The sequence below is a fragment of the Chiloscyllium plagiosum genome, unplaced genomic scaffold (assembly GCF_037043375.1).
Source record: "Chiloscyllium plagiosum isolate Xiang-an unplaced genomic scaffold, Cpla_swu_hap1 HiC_scaffold_1, whole genome shotgun sequence".
NCBI lineage: Eukaryota > Metazoa > Chordata > Chondrichthyes > Orectolobiformes > Hemiscylliidae > Chiloscyllium > Chiloscyllium plagiosum.
In genome coordinates this window covers 113,065,986-113,082,372 of record NW_028270139.1, presented here as the reverse complement: position 1 = coordinate 113,082,372, position 16,387 = coordinate 113,065,986, and the positions used below count along the sequence as shown (strand labels likewise).

Below are 16,387 nucleotides of genomic sequence, written 5' to 3'. Positions count from 1 at the left end.
TGTTAGGCTCGATGTGCAGAATTATTGCCCCTTGTGGAAGAGTGATGGACCAGAGGGCTTGATCATAGAGTAAGTAGTCACTCATTTAAGATAGAGATGAAGAGGAGTTTCTTCTCTAGGGAGGGCAGTAAAACTGTGGAATTCCTTACAACAAATAAATGTTGAGGCTGGGTCATTAAGTATATTCAAGGCTGTGACAGACTGATTTTAATCAATCAGTGAAGGAATCCAGGGTTATAGGGAAAAGACAGGACAGTGGACTTGAGGATTATCAGCCATGATCTCATGGAATGGCAGTGGAGACTTGATGAGCCAAATAGTCTATTCCTACATTTCGGTCTTGTCTTCAAATCTTGTCACCTGCATTTGCAGCTATTCACTGGAAGTTTGAATTATTTGAAAAAATTATCAGTCTTCAAGGGACTTATTGAAACACTGTTCTGCTCCAACATCATATTGCCTTATGAGGTTTTAAGTTTGATGGACAAATTTGCAGTAAGAGATAAAGCCTTTTTATGCAGCAGCCAATTATGATGCCTGAGGTTATGAAGGCAAATGTAATTATGGCAAGAGAATTGAATAGTAACTGTACAGAATGTTTGTCGGCCTATGGGGAAAAGGTGGGGAGTGATACTGGGTGATTTGCTCTTCTGAAGAGATTAGACAAACAAGCGAGGCTAAAAGGATTTGCCTTTTGAGAAGGTACTAGTGAACTGCATTCTCAACCTGCTGCAGTCGATTTGATGTTGGTACACCCACAATGCCTTTAGGAAGTGAAGTGCAAAATTTTGAATCAGGAACACTAAAGGAATGGCAATATATTTCTAAATCAAGATGGTGTGTGGTTTGGAGGGGAACTTGCAGGTGGTGGTGTTCAAGTATTTATTGCTCTTGTAATGGTAGCGAGTGAGTTTGAAAGGTGCTGTCCGCTGAACAGTTAAAACAGACTCATAACACTAACTCTGTTTCACTCTCCACTGATACTGCCATACTTGCTGATTTTCCTTTTTTCTATTGCTAACTACACGTGGCTGAGCTCAAGGATATATCGGCATATAGGAATCAATATTAAGACCTTCTTTCTCAGTAATTCAGCTACATCAAATATTACCAAATACAGCATTTTTAAAATTCATTTTCTTCACAAGATGTTAATCTGAATTAATTTCCCTTTAAATCTCTCAGCATCCTGACTTGGAATTTATCATCATCATTCCTTCACAACTGCCAAGTCAAAATTCTGGAACAATCTCTCGAACACAGGGACTGCAACAGTTCAAGAAGGTAGCTCAATACAAGGTGCTCAAGGGTAATTGGGAATGAGCAAAAAATGCTGACTTTTCCAATGATGGTCACATCACAAGATTTAATCAGAAAGTCATAGTCCACCAACAAACTCTTTCAGCTTAGAAGAGGAGAAAGGCGCAGTCTTCTCAACCTTCATCATTTGCAGTGATAGCTCAAATAAATGGAGTCAATAAAAACTTTAAAAGGCTAACCCAACCAGTTGCATCTTAGCTTGGAAATATTAAAGCTCATTACATTGGAAATAGAATGAGATTAATTGAACCTCATGGACAACCTGAATTGAAATACAAGAGGAATTTCTCTCTTTTTCCAATGTGATAATCGTCACTATAGGAAATATTGATTTTGCAAGAGATTAAAAGCAAAATGAATTTTACATAGCATTATACAAAATCACCGCTCTGTTATACGGAGATTACATCCATGGCCATTCAGGCAGTTCATCTGAATAACACTGATTTGCTTTTATATTCCTGATTACTAATATAAGACATGTTGTTAACACAATGGAAGAAACTACATTTTGTCCACTTGAGTAACAACTACAAGATAAACTAAAGTAGTTAATTTATCCCCGTCTCAATTGAGTAATCATATAGAATAGCGAAACAATACAACAAAGCAAATCTATCTTGCTTCTGTTGTAAACTTTATGCACATTTTAATTATCTTTAAACTCCAGATGGTCAGCAATTTATGTTACAGTTGTATAGTTTTCAAATGCAAAAGGGACCTTTAATCTAATTAAAGCATCGAAACTGAGCAAGCACCATTTTAGAAGAAAGACCGACTGGCCAACATGAAGCAGTTGGAATAATATCCGACATGAAAGAAACCTAATTACAACAATGAAATGTACAATGGTAATCACAAGATGACCATGTGTAAATCTAGCCACATGATATTCATGTACTAAGTGTGAAACCTGCTAAATATAAAATGAATAGAGAAAAACAATATGCAAGACAATCAAAACTATTTATTAATTGATTTGTCGAAGTATAATAACTTTTAAAGTCTAAAATTTATTGTAACTATCTGATAATACTGAAACAATAGGAAATGACAAACATACCAAAATTCAATGGAAATCTTTGTATAACACAGGCTACTTTATTAAATTACATGTTTCAGAGTCGTATTAAATAAGACAAACTCTTATTGCTTAAATAATTGTAACAAACTGCATCTTAGCATCCCACTGTGAATGGTTTCCTTACTTAAAAGGCAAAGTTATTTTTACAGGCATATGAAACACAAACACAGTAAGGAACCATTTAAAATTTGTTTTTTTAACCTCAATAATCATCTGCTGTACATTACCTAGGTGGTTCATAAAAATCTCATTAAAATATCAAAAGAAAAAATATAAAATTTTCCTACTTTCCCAATTTGTCTCTTCTTGTTCCATTTAAGATTTATATACTGTTATACATACAAAGATGAACCTTTCTCAAGGTATTTGGCCCTTATATGTGACTATTCGACTTGACCCCTTTCAGATATAAATAACCATTTCTGGCAGGTCACTAATGGGAAACTGGAGCCTAAGACAATGGGTTTATATTCCACTGCCAATCAAGCATTAAACCTGAGATACTTCAAGAATGGATGTAGTTGAAGTATGCAGATGAAGGAAGAAACATCCTTTTGATGTGGGTACAACACTGTTTCACCAACACCACCGCAGTCCAACCCGCCCATTTAAGAAAGGTTAAGATGGTCACTCAGTTGAAAATTATCTAAAGTAAAGAGGTCCTTTGGCAGAAACCTCTCCTACTCCCATTATTTTATGCAATCAATACTAAATTGGACTAGTCATTTTCTGGACCAGCAAAACTGTTACTTTCTTTTTCAATGCAAGTATGGCTTTAAGAACAGAATTAATAATTTTTTTAAAAATGGGGAATGTAATGGCTTAGTGGTTAGCACTACTGTCTCACAGCATCAGGGACCCAGGGTGAATTCCAGCCTTGGGCAACTGTCTATGTGCATATTTTCCACGGGTCTGTGTGGGTTTCCTCCGGGTGCTCCAGTTTCCTCCCACAGTCCAAAGATGTTCAGATTAGGAGGATTGGCCACTCTAAATTGTCCCATGCTATCCAGGGATGTGTAGGTTGGGTGGATTAGCCTTGGGAAATGCAGGGTTATGGAGGGGGTGTTGAGAGTCTGGGTAGGATGCTCTTCAGAGAGAGTTGGTGTGGCCTTGTTGGGAAGAATAGTCTGTTTTCACACTGTTGGGATTCTATGATTCTATGAAATAATCAGAATTAAAAGTCACAAGATGCATTTCCATGAATGAAACACATAAATGCAACTGTTTCCATGTAATTTTACTACCATGACTGTATTTACATATTCAAGTAGGGTCGTACTGAATTCATTTGTTCAAATTAAATGAGAGAAATGGTCTTGGTTCAGAAGATTGCAATGTACAATCAACCAACCAACCAACCAATCGGTTTGGATGATGAAGAGAAATAACAAAGGAAAGATGCCAGAAACAAAAACAGAAACTACTGGAAAAATACAACAGGCCTGGCAGCACCTGTGGAGAGAAGGCCAAGGGGATCATTTCGGGTCTAGTGACCCTTCTTCAGAACTCACTAGATCTGAAACGTTTCTGTTTTGTTTGTGAATTCCAGCATCCCCAGTTCTGTGTTTTTTTTTGTTAAGGAAAGATGTCACCAGTGGGAGTAGTTTATAGGTCCCATAACTGCAGTTAACGCAGTAGGACAGGATATAAATAAAGAAATAATAATGAAGTGCATGAAAGGTATGGCAATAATCTGGGTAACTTCAATATTCACATCAATTGGAGAGGTCTAATTGCTAACGGTAGCCTGAAGAGAGGATGAATTCATATGAATGCATTCAGAATAGAATCTTATTGCAATATGTTACAGAATATATCAGGGATCAGGCTATTTTGGACCAAATATTGTTTATTAAGACAGGATTGATATTACAGTAAAGGATCCTCTACATAAGAGTGATCACAGAGTCATAGACACGTACAGCATGGAAACAGACCCTTCGGTCCAACCCGTCCATGCCGACCAGATATCCCAACCTAATCTAGTCCCACCTGCCAGCACCCGGCCCATATCCCTCCAAACCCTTCCTATTCATATACCCATCCAAATGTCTCTTAAATGTTGCAATTGTACCAGCCTCCACCACTTCCTCTGGCAGCTTATTCCATACACATACCACCCTGTGTGTGAAAATGTTGCCCCTTAGGTCTCTTTTATATCTTTCCCCTCTCACCCTAAAACCTATGCCCTCTAGTTCTGGACTCCCCCACCCCAGGGAAAAGACTTTGTCTATCCATGCCACTCATAATTTTGTAACCCTCTATAAGGTCACCCCTCAGCCTCCACCACTCCAGGGAAAACAGCCCCAGCCTGTTCAGCCTCTCCCTATAGCTCAAATGCTCCAACCTTGGCAACATCCTTGTAAATCTTTTCTGAACCCTTTCAAATTTCACAACATCTTTCCAATAGGAAGGAGACCAGAACTGCATGCAATATTCCAACAGTGGCCTTACCAATGTCCTGTACAGCCACAACATGACCTCCCATCTCCTGTACTCAATGACCAATAAAGGAAAGCATACCAAATGCCTTCTTCACTATCCTATCTACCTGCACCTCCACTTTCAAGGAGCTATGAACCTGCACTCCAAGGTCTCTTTGTTCAGCAGCACTCCCTAGGACCTTAACATTAAGTGTATTAGTCCTGCTAAGATTTGCTTTCCCAAAATGCAGCACCTCTCATTTATCTGGATTAAACTCCATCTACCACTTCTCAGCCCATTGCCACATTGGTCAAGATCCTGTTGTAATGTGAGGTAACATTCTTCGCTGTCCACTACGTCTGAAATTTCACAATTAAGTTTGAGCTAGAAACATGGGCCTACTACTAAAATATGTAACTTAAATTAAAATAACTACAAGTAACTGATGACAACTGGTTAAAGTGGAAAAGGATAAAAGGTTCAAAGGTAAGCTTGTGAAGATGCAGTGGCCGACATTTAAGGAGATAGTTCACAACCATGAACAGAAAATTAGAAAGATGCATTATCTGTAGCTAACTGATATCAAGGTTAAAAATTGCTGTGAGATTAGTGATAGAGCAGAAGATTGAGAAAATTTTGGAAATTAGCAATGGATTACTAAAAAGTAGTAGAAATTGGAGTCTGAGAGAAATCTAATGAGAGGGCAAAAGCTTCTATATGCATATAAAAAGACTAGCTAAAGTGAACATTGGTCCTAAAAGGACAAGACTGAAGAATCAATAATGAGAAAGAAAATGGCACAGGCTTTGAACGAGATCAGACAGTCCCCAGGTTGCAAACAGGTTCTGTTCTAGAATCTGTTCGCAAGTCAGAACACAACACAGGACAACATAAAGGAGCGTTCATCAGGACAGAAAATGTTCATATGTCGAGTCTTCAAAATTGTACCACTGTATGAAATTGTATTCATAAGTACGCATGCTCATAAGTCAAATGTTTGCAAATTGGGGACCTCTTTCGTACATGTTCCATTTTCATAGCAGAAGATTAAAAAAAGGTACCTCAAGAACAGTTGAAAATCACAAAAGCAAAACTAGAGGAGGAAATTAGGACAGCTACCATGCTACAGAAAATGAATTCTAAATAGTAATGGGACTTAAAAATCACAAAGTTCCCTGGATTTGATGGGCAGCAGCCTGCGGTCTTAAAACAATAAGCTGCACAGATGGTGAACGCAATGGTTGTAATTTTTCTAGATTTTGCACAGGTCCCAGCAGTTTTGAAACTCACATGTAACAACTCTGTTCAAGAAAGGGGAAAGGCAGAAAGGAGGGAGTTTTCAACTAGATAACCTAACATTTGTACTAAAAATCGGACAAATATAAAGATTCATCAACTGGGGTGCTACTTGCATTGGTTAGAGAGAAATTTGGCCCCAATACCAAAATAATTATTTGGTGTTTAATTATGTCTATGGGATCTTTGTCACACCTGAACCAAAAAGCCAGTTTAGTGATACCTTTGGCATCCCCCTAGTAACATACTCAAAAATCTCAATTACTTGACTCACCAAGAGCTGAATTGTAACAAAAACAGAAGTTGCTGGAAAAGCTCAGCAGGAATGGCAAATATTTTAAAATTAATCCAAATAGTCCAAATTTTTTGTTACAGATATTCTTCTCAGATGTCAATTTCATACGTTAGTAAAGATCTTGGTGAATTAATGTTAAATTTACAACTTACTCGGTTATTGCACATTCTTGTTCTGCTCCCAAGTTATATCCTTAGTTTTTCCAACACTGTTTCATTACTTTGGCACTACCTCACACTTTTAAAGTGGAAAGCAGAAGGTTATCAACAAAATATCCTTTCACCCAGAGAGTGGTAGGGGTTGGAAATGCTCTACCAGGGACAGTAGTTGAGGCAGGTTACCTCACAACCTTTAAAACAAAAAGTGCTTGGATATACACCTGAAGTGTTACAATATTCAAGGCTATGGGCCAAGTGCTGATAAGTGGAAGTGTAGATATAGTGTATTTCTGGTGTTACAGGCGGAAGGGCCTCTTCTGTACCATATGATTTTAGAAGTTGATTTAATTCCTCCAGCAAATACTAACCCTTCACTCATTTCTCCTCAAATTTTCTTAGTTACATACTACTGTCTTAAATTGTTCATTTCAGCATATGTTTAGTACAAGGCAAATTGGAGATTAAAGAGAAAACACTTTCGTTCCTATCAGAGTTTCCAAAGGGATGTAAGCAGCCTTTAAAACCAGAGCTTCTCATCAAAGTAAGATGAAACTGGCAAATTTAAGTTTTCAGCTTGAATATGTGGCACTGAAATTTGCATGTAACATAAGAAGTGTGAAAAATTTAAGTTAGGCAAATATAATAAACCTTAGAGCATGCTACATAATATATACACATGTTCTCATGTATTAAAATATAACTCGCAGTAATGTAAGGATTCCAGCATCCTCAATGTAATTTTCCCCAATATTCATGTAAAATTTGAAGTAACGTAGAATTTAAGACATAAATAGAAAATGCTGTAAATGCTGCAGAGTATTTCTGGCATTGTGTTTTATTTCAGATTACACGTATCTATAGTGCTTTGCTTTCACATTTCAGCAAACTTTATTTTAGGAACGTAATTCTTCTCCCAGTTATTGGGACTGACAAAATTATGCATGAGATTATCCACACAAATGTGTGAATTACTCATCAATTTGAAATTACATTTACAAAGGAAGTCAGTTATCAATTCTGATTTATGAAAAGAGATGGTGTTAATGAATTGATGGTAGAAGATCACTTACTTCCTTCTCACCCCTTGACACTATTTTATAACAAACCTGCTTCCAGACAGACAGCAGCCTGGGATTACAGTTCCTGAGACTTTGTCAAGCTGCAATTGAATCTAGTATGGAAGAGCCACATGTAATATTTTGCCATTTCCAACAGGTGCTCAAGCCAAATGATTTTTGTTGAGCTAATTAAGTAGATTTACAATCTGCAGTTGCAAATCTACTAGTTCTACAGTTCATACATCATTATCACTAACAATAATTCCACAGATCAGATTCAGAAGCTAGGCCTTACCTTTTCCTTATTGTTCCAGGACTCAGGAAAGCACTGGTTCAATTTTTCTTTCTGCTCAGAGAGGCAGTTTTGGTAAACACTCAGGAGTTCCTGGCATTTTTCATACTGGTGTTGCAACGGTATAAAGTGGGTCAAGGGAAGTAACATAATAGGAGAAAATATAAAGCACCACAAATTTTGCTCACTGCTTTCAAATGATGAGGCATAACAAAGCAGCTATTTTCCTCTCAAAGCAGAAAAGACGCTTTCAAAAGATGCGGAAAGAGTTTATACAGCATAAACCAGTTTTATAAATCATACTGCAGCACTCAAATTTAGCAAATAGACAAATTGTGAATGTCCTAAGTGATTCAATAGATTTAGAAAATTTAATTTAATCAATATAGTAACTGACACATAAGAAAATGAAAATGAACTGCTGACAGCCAGGAACTCTATGCTAGATTTAATTTTACAATTTGTTATACGTGAATTCTAGTAATCATGCCAATGAACAAAGCTGCAAAACACATTATCTAGGTCCTGATTTTTCATAAGTTGTTTTAATTCACTAGCACAACAGAATTGGATCCACTTACATAATGAACCAATAGATTTTAAAATGAAAAATCTCTGCATCGAGAGATCTATACCTAGGTATCTTTGTACCTCAGATGGTGCCCTAAGTGGCAACTTGTAAATTTTCCACTGTACCCATGTGAGTACATGTGACAATAAAGCTAATTCTAATCATAAAATGTATCCAGACTTTGACAAAGGAATTATGCATGGTACAATAACATAGAAGTTACACTGAGTTGTTAGTTAATTAAATTTTGAATACAAAGAAAAATGGTGAACTATGATTTGTCAAAGCCCAACTGGTATATTAACATAATTCAAAGAAGGAAGACTAGAGTCAGAGAGATTTACAGCACAGAAACAGACCCTTCGGTCCAACTCGCTCATACCGAACAGATATCCCAACCCAATCTAGTCCTACCTGCCAACACCCAGCCCATATCCCATCAAACCCTTCCTATTCATTTACCCATCCAGATGCCTTTTAAATGTTGCAATTGTACTAGCCTCCACCACTTCCTCTAGCAGCCCATTCCATCCTCTGAAAATGTTGCCTCATAAGTCTCTTTTAATTATCTTTCCCCTCTCACCCTAAACCTATGCCGTCTAGTTCTGGACTCCCCGACCCCAGGGAAAAGAATTTGTCTATTTATCCTATCCATGCCCCTCGTGATTTTATAAACATCTACAAAGGTCACCCCTCAGCCTCCACACTCCAGGGAAAACAACCCCAGCCTATTCAACCTCTCCCTAAAGCTCAAATCCTCCAACCCTGGCAACATTCTTGTAAATTTTTTCTGAACCCTTTCACTTTTCACAACATCATTCCAACAGGAAGGAGACCAGAATTACATGCAATATTCCAAAATTGGTATAACCAATGTCCTGTACAGCAACAACATGACCTCCCAACTCCTGTATTCAATACTCTGACCAATAAACGAAAGCATACCAAACACCACCTTCACTATCTTATCGTCTGCGATTCCACTTTCAAGGAGCTATGAACCTGCACTCCAAGGTCTCTTTGTTCAGCAACATCCCCTCGGACCTTACCATTAAGTGTATAAGTCCTGCTAAGATTTGCTTTCCCAAAATGCAGCACCTCGCATTTACCTAAATAAACTTCATCTGCCACTCCTCAACCCATTGGCCCATCTGATCAAGATCCTGTTGTAATCTGAGGTAACCCTCTTCGCGGTCCACTACACCTCCAATTTTGGTGTCATCTGCAAACTTAATTATACTTCTTATGCTCACATCCAAATCATTTATATAAATGATGAAAAGTAGTGAATCCAGCACCGATCCTTGTGGCACTCCATTGGTCACAGGCCTCCAGTCTGAAATACATCCCTCCACCACCACCCTCTGTCTTCTACCTTTGAGTCTTTAAAAAGTTGGGCCTTAATGTCATTCCAGATAGACAGTAACATAGTTGATTATTAATTGCTCTCCGAAATGGCTGACGTAACCACTCAAGGTACATCAAACTGTTGTTGAGGAAAATCTTACTTTATATGCTCTTGAACAATATATCTGTTGCTTGTCTGTAACAGTATCGCTGTGAGAACCATGCTATATGGGATAGTTTCCAAACTGATAAGGCTGAAGGCCTAGAGCTGCTGTTCTTTTTTTCTCTCTTTCTTTTACATTTGCTCTTCTTTTCCTTTTTTCCTTTCATAAGTATAGACCCCCTTCCCAGTGTGCCAGCAGCTGCATCAGCAGGTTCCTTTGCTGAAATGGCAGACCCACGAGGCAGCAGTGGCAGCAATGTAAGGCAGAATGAGGCACCAGCAGTTTCAGGATGGTGGGCCCAATATCCACTTTGAGCCCAATTCAGGAAATGACAGCTTAAGTGGACTCATGGCATCGACAGTGTCAACAAATGTATCACGCCTTCATAGAATGGGAACACTGATCCTCTGGTGACATGTGGTCCCAGGCTATTGCCTGAGCCCAGTTGGAGATGTTGGTGTTTCGGGTGCAGTGGCGTGTGGGGACTCTGGGCATCTGATTGCTCACAGATTCGAAATTTGTGGCTGTTTTTCTAGAAAGGACTCATGTAGCAGCGTCTTCCAGTACTTTATTTCTGCTTCTGTTGTTAATCCTATCTTTTGAATATTAAGATTGTGCCGGAGAATGTCAACTTTGTGCACTGTACTCCTGTATTCCCGTACTCAAGTATACTTGACAATAAAACCTAAATCTAATGTCTGGAATATTGGGTTGTCTTATGAGGAAGGTTGAGACAAAGATGGGCTTGCAGCCATTGTAATTTAGAAGAATGAATGACTACTTAATTACAATATACAAGATTCTAAGAGGCCTTTACAGGTTGGATGTAAAAAGGATATTTCCTCTTCTGGGAGAATCTAGAATTGACAGTCAATAGAGTCATAAAGATGTACAGCGTGGAAACAGACCTTGCGGTCCAACTTGTCCATGCTGACCAGATATCCCAACGCAATCTAGTCCCAACTGCCAACACCCAGCCCTTTTCCCTCCAAATCCTCCCTATTCATATACCCACTGACAATATATCAAAGACAGATTTACTTCCCCCCCCCCAAAAACAGTAAATTGTATCCATTGCTCCCAATGTGGTCTCCTCTACTTTCTAAGTAGCCATCCTGTCTTCCCAGAGTGCTTCAGAGGACATCTCCAGGACATCCGCAGCAAACAATCCCACCGCCCTGTGGCCAAACACTTCAACTCCCGCTCCTACTCCGCCAAGGGCATGCAGGTACTGGGCTTCCTCCATCGCCACTCCCTAACCACCTGACGCCTGGTGGAAAAACTTCTCATCTTCCACCTCGGGACCCTCCAACCCCACGTCATCAAAGTGGATTTCACCAGTTTCCTCCGTTCCGTTCCCCAACTTATCCCAATTCCAATCTTCCAATTCGGCATCGCCCTCAAGACCTGTCTGACCTGTCCATCTTCCTTCCCACCTACCCGCTCCACCTATCACATTACCCCCCATCTCCATCTACCTATCGCACTATCAGCCATCTTCACCCCAGCCAACCTCCCCCCCAATTTATCTCACCATCCCCTTGGCTCACAGACTCATTCCTGATGAAGGGATTTTACTCAAAACATCAATTCTCCTGCTCCTTGGATGCTCCCTGGCCTGCTGTGCATTTCCAGCACCATACTCTCAAATTTCATGTAAAAGTTAACCCCATATTTTTGGCCAAAAAATCTAGAATTTCCATATATCTTGTGTCAAAGTTGACCCTAGTTCTTTACAGATAACAGTTCAACGTTAATGAGTCGGTGTGCCGGCTGTCACATCCCGCTCCAGTATTCCAGTCTGCCGGTTGATCCACTCTGCTCCCAGTCTTCCAGTCCGCTGGCTATTGTGTTCCACTCCAGCTTGTCAAAATTACCATAATTTATTGTTATCAACAGGTCTGTCTGAAGAAAAGGAAGAAGTTCCACAATGTTCTGGCTAACATTTCTTCCTCAACCCAAACATTTTCAATTGTTTCATCAATGAGCTTCCCTCCACCATGAGATCAGCACAGATGTTTATTGAGGGCTGCACAATGTTTAGTAGCATTTGTAGTTACTCAAATAATAAAGATGGCTGTGTCTATATGCAACAGACCTTGGAAATGTCCAAGCTTGGGCTGATAAGTGACACGTAACATTCATACCGTATAAATGCCTGGCAGTCACCATCTCAAATGAAAGAATCTAACTATTTCCTCTTAACATTCAAAGGCGTTACCTTTCCTGAATTCACAAATATCAACATGCTGAATGTTACCACTGACCAGAACTGATCCAGCAAATATATACACCATAGCTCCGACCAGAAGGCCAAAAATGGAAAAGCCACTTTCAGCCAAGGAGGACATGATAATGACTTGCCATTTAGTTCAGAGATGACCCACAAATAGTTGTTTTCTGTTGTGCAAGTCTTTAGTAACTATTTCTCCTTTGAACCTGCATTTTGTGTTCTTCCTAAGTAATCAACTTTCATCAAAATAGTAAAACAAGAGTGACATTTCAGTAATTTACCTCAGATGACCCTCAATGGACTTTAAAAAAAAACTGACTAACCTATTAACATCTTAAAGTAATTCCGGACTGCCATCTCCAGTTCTGAATTTTTGGATTCCATCTTAAAAGCAAGAACATTGATATACTGGCATGTTCAGTTGTTTTCCATTGACGTTGCTGCTCTTTTTATCCTTTTTGAATCAGTCTCTTCTTCTGTGCCTGAAAGCACAGCTGTGCTGCAAAATATTCCCTTCACCACAAAGGGTGTGAAACAAATCCTTCTTCTGATTTAACTTTACTACAGCATTATCCTTACAAAGTTAGAATCCACAAACAGAGGCAGCAGGGAAATACGCCACAATTATTTAAGAAGGGTAAAACATTACAAGACGATCTGTCTGCCCACAGGTGGTGAGAATAAGGACTGAGATTAGTTTAAACACTCAAACTGTCCATAACAGACTCAAACCGAAATTCTTCAGTCAGGCCCAGACTTTTCAAACCAAGGCAGTCTCTAAATATTTTGACAGAGGGCTAATAACTTGACCTAAAAGGCCAGCCATTTGTTAGCTGTCGAATCTGACTCATGAGAACTAAACCAAACCCAATTGCTTTTTCAGCTGGGTCTCAAGTATTTTGTAGTTATTTGCAAAGCTTGTGTTGACCATTATAAACCTTTTTATGTTTTCCACAGCAAGTTGCACTCAGTCCTCACTTGACTGTCCCTAAAGTACCATGAAAATAATCACTTCAATCAAAATTGCTTCAATCAAACAAAGGTTATTGATGTTTTGAAATTATCTGGCATTCGCTGTGGGCATTCACTCGAAGCAACATTTAACCCACCAACAGAATGGTTAAGTGTAGTGTCAGATAAGAAATTAAGAATGAACGGAGCAGATAATTACAGCAAACTAGCCACAATTCTTCTCTCGAGTTCTGGAAGTAACATTTCAAGTAAAACAAGGCACTAATTCTGATGTCTGAACTTGGCTTATAAACCGAAATATCACATGATGTTTGGAGCCTCAGGATGCAGAAAACTAACTGACTAATAAGATAGAGAGAAAAAACACATTAAAAATAAAAGTTATCAATTACAGTGAAAAGCTTGAAAACATGGTGACTGCTGCCCTCTGCAGATCATTTCAACTAATGACCAACTTTTGTCCACTTAGCATTATATTACAAAAAGATTGAGCTTATTAGTTTATTACCAGCATAAATGGAAGAAATTTTAAAATTAGTCAATAAATTACGGTACAGGGTGCTAATTCGTTGACATCCACTTTGATTGGCCAAGGCATTACCAAACTCTTTGGTAATTCAAAAAAGGTCGATGGATTGAACATATTCTTTTGTTTTCCAATGATTATCTAATAATAATCAATTGGTTATCCTAATTGGTTTCTAGTGTAGCTTTAGTGCATTCAGGATTGTTCAGCAAATATGGTCTTATCACAGAATCATATCAACAGTACATATTTTGCTTTTAAGCTTTGCAAATGCAGGATGGTTTCGCAGTTAATACCATTTTACTATCCATTTCAATTCGCAGTTAATACTATTTTACTATCCATTTCAATTCCTTCAATCCCTTTCCGGCATGACCATTCTTGGCCTCCACCATTGCCAACCGAACCACAGCGCAAATTAGAGGAACAACACCTCATCTTCCGCCTGGGCAGCCTACAGCCCGGAGGACTCAACACTGAGTTCTCCAACTTCAATAACCTCCCACCCCATCACCCAACTCCCTTCCCAGCCCCTCCCCATTCTTTCCACTGCTCCCGGTCAACCACCAGATTCACACCTCCCATTGACCAACCAGGGCACGAAACATTGACTTCACCTCCTGATGCTGCTGGCTTGCTGTATTCTTCCAGCCTCCAGCCTGTCTATTTTGGATTCCAGCATCTGCAGTTTTTTTGGTCTCAAAACAACTGAAGAAACATGCTGTGTGATTTGATCCTTCCATTCCTTTGAATATGTTCAAGCCATGTCAGAGAGGTCAGAGTATTGAGTATAGGAGTTGGGAGATCATGTTGCGGCTTTACAGGACATTAGTTAGGCCGTTTGAATATCACAAGCAATTCTGGTCTCCTTCCTATCGGAAAGATGTTGTGAAACTTGAAAGGGTTCGGAAAAGATTTACAAGGATGTTGCCAGGGTTGGAGGATTTAAGCTATAGGGAGAGGTTGAATAGTCTGGGGTTGTTTCCCGTGGAGCATTGGAGGCTGAGGGGGGAACCTGATAGAGGTTTATAAAATCATGAGGTATATGGATAGGATAAATAGACAAAGTCTTTTCCCTGGAGTCGGGGAGTCCAGGATTACACAGCATAGGTTTAGGGTGAGAGGGGAAAGATATAAAAGAGACCTAAGGGGTAACGTTTTCACACAGAGGGTGGTACGCGTATGGAATAAGCTGCTAGAGGAAGTGGTGGAGGCTAGTACAATTGCAACATTTAAAAGGCATCTGGATGAGTATATGAATAGAAAGGGTTTGGAGGGATAGGGGCCAGGTGCTGGCAGGTGGGACTAGATTGAGTTGGGATATCTGGTCGGCATGGAAAAGTTGGACCGAAGGGTCTGTTTCCGTGCTGTATATTACTATGTGCATCTTGTAAAATATCCAGGTATCACTAGAATTCTTTGACTTGTCCTGAAGAGGGCAAGCTGAAAAGCTTCAGTGATACTCAAGATTTGTATCAAAAGAGAAAATGAGCCCTTTTCCCATAGTACTTCAGACAGTAAATCAGAGTCAGTCACATAATTGTTCAGAGACAAAAACAGAAATTGTTGGTGAAACTCAGCAGGTCTGGCAGCATCTGTAGAAAGAAAGTAGAGCTAACGTTTCATGTCCAGTGACTCAGAAGACATTTGGAAATGTTTGTGTAATGATTTGTAGCTCAGTGCCGGCTGTCGTAGTTGTGGGTATGTTTGCTGAGCTGGGAAGTTGACCTGCTGATGTTTCCTCTCCTGGCTAGATGACATCACCAGCACTTTGGAGCCTCCTGTGAAGTGCTGCTGTACTGCGTCTTTGGAATGTATTCAGTTCTATTCCTGCTGTTCCGGTTGCCGGTTCCAGTTGTTTATTATAGTGGCCAGTATATTGGGTCTTGGTCTGTGTGTTTGTTGATGGAGTTCAAGGATGAGTACCATGCTTCTAGAAATTCTCTGGCTGCCCACTATTTAGCTTGTCCTAAGATTATTGTGTTGTTTCAGTTGCATTTGTGGTCTTTGTCATGTGTGCACGGCTACTGGGGCCAGTTGGTCGTGGAGTTTACTGGCCAATTGGTGTTCAGGATCTGGTCAGTCTGTGTGGCTTTTCTGTGCACTTTTGTGATGCATTCACCGTTCTGTATTCTTTCTACAATCACATCCAGGAATGGGAGTTGATTGTTGATTTCCTCCTCTCTCATAAATCTGGTCCCTGCGAGCATGGTGTTGATAATCCAGCGTATGTTTTCGATTTCTGTTCTCTTAATAATAAAAAAGCGTTGTCCATGTATCTGACCCAGAGTCTGGGTTGGATTTGAGGGAGGGCTGTTTGTTCCAGTCTTTGTTTCGCTGCTTCTGCTTTGAGCCTAGAGATGGGTGAACTGTGCTTTGGTGGATATATTTAATACTTCACTAGCCACAGGTGAAGTGCCAGATGACTGAGCAAAAAATGATGGCAAAGGGGTATTTTTGTCATTGGAAACCTGTGACCAGTACTACATGATAGTGTTCGGTGCTGAAACCCTTGTTTTGTTTTATGTACATCACTGACTGGATGTGAATTTAGAAGTTGAAAGAGTATGTTTTGGATGTCTTGAATACTGGGAGTGTTATTGATAGTGATGATAATGGTTTCAGGCTACAGTCTGATATTGATCAA

At 39.5% G+C, this 16,387-nt stretch overlaps 1 protein-coding gene across 5 annotated transcripts in view; it reads right to left on the bottom strand.

The window, feature by feature from the left end:
• Positions 1 to 16,387, bottom strand: part of kiaa1328 (KIAA1328 ortholog) — a 173,667-nt gene that overhangs the window by 112,309 nt on the left and 44,971 nt on the right. For all 5 annotated transcript variants that reach the window (XM_043684585.2, XM_043684442.2, XM_087990030.1 and 2 more), the window contains one exon: positions 7,931 to 8,049. In XM_043684585.2, coding sequence (XP_043540520.2) covers positions 7,931 to 8,049 — 119 coding nt within the window. The remainder of the gene's footprint in view (positions 1 to 7,930; positions 8,050 to 16,387) is intronic.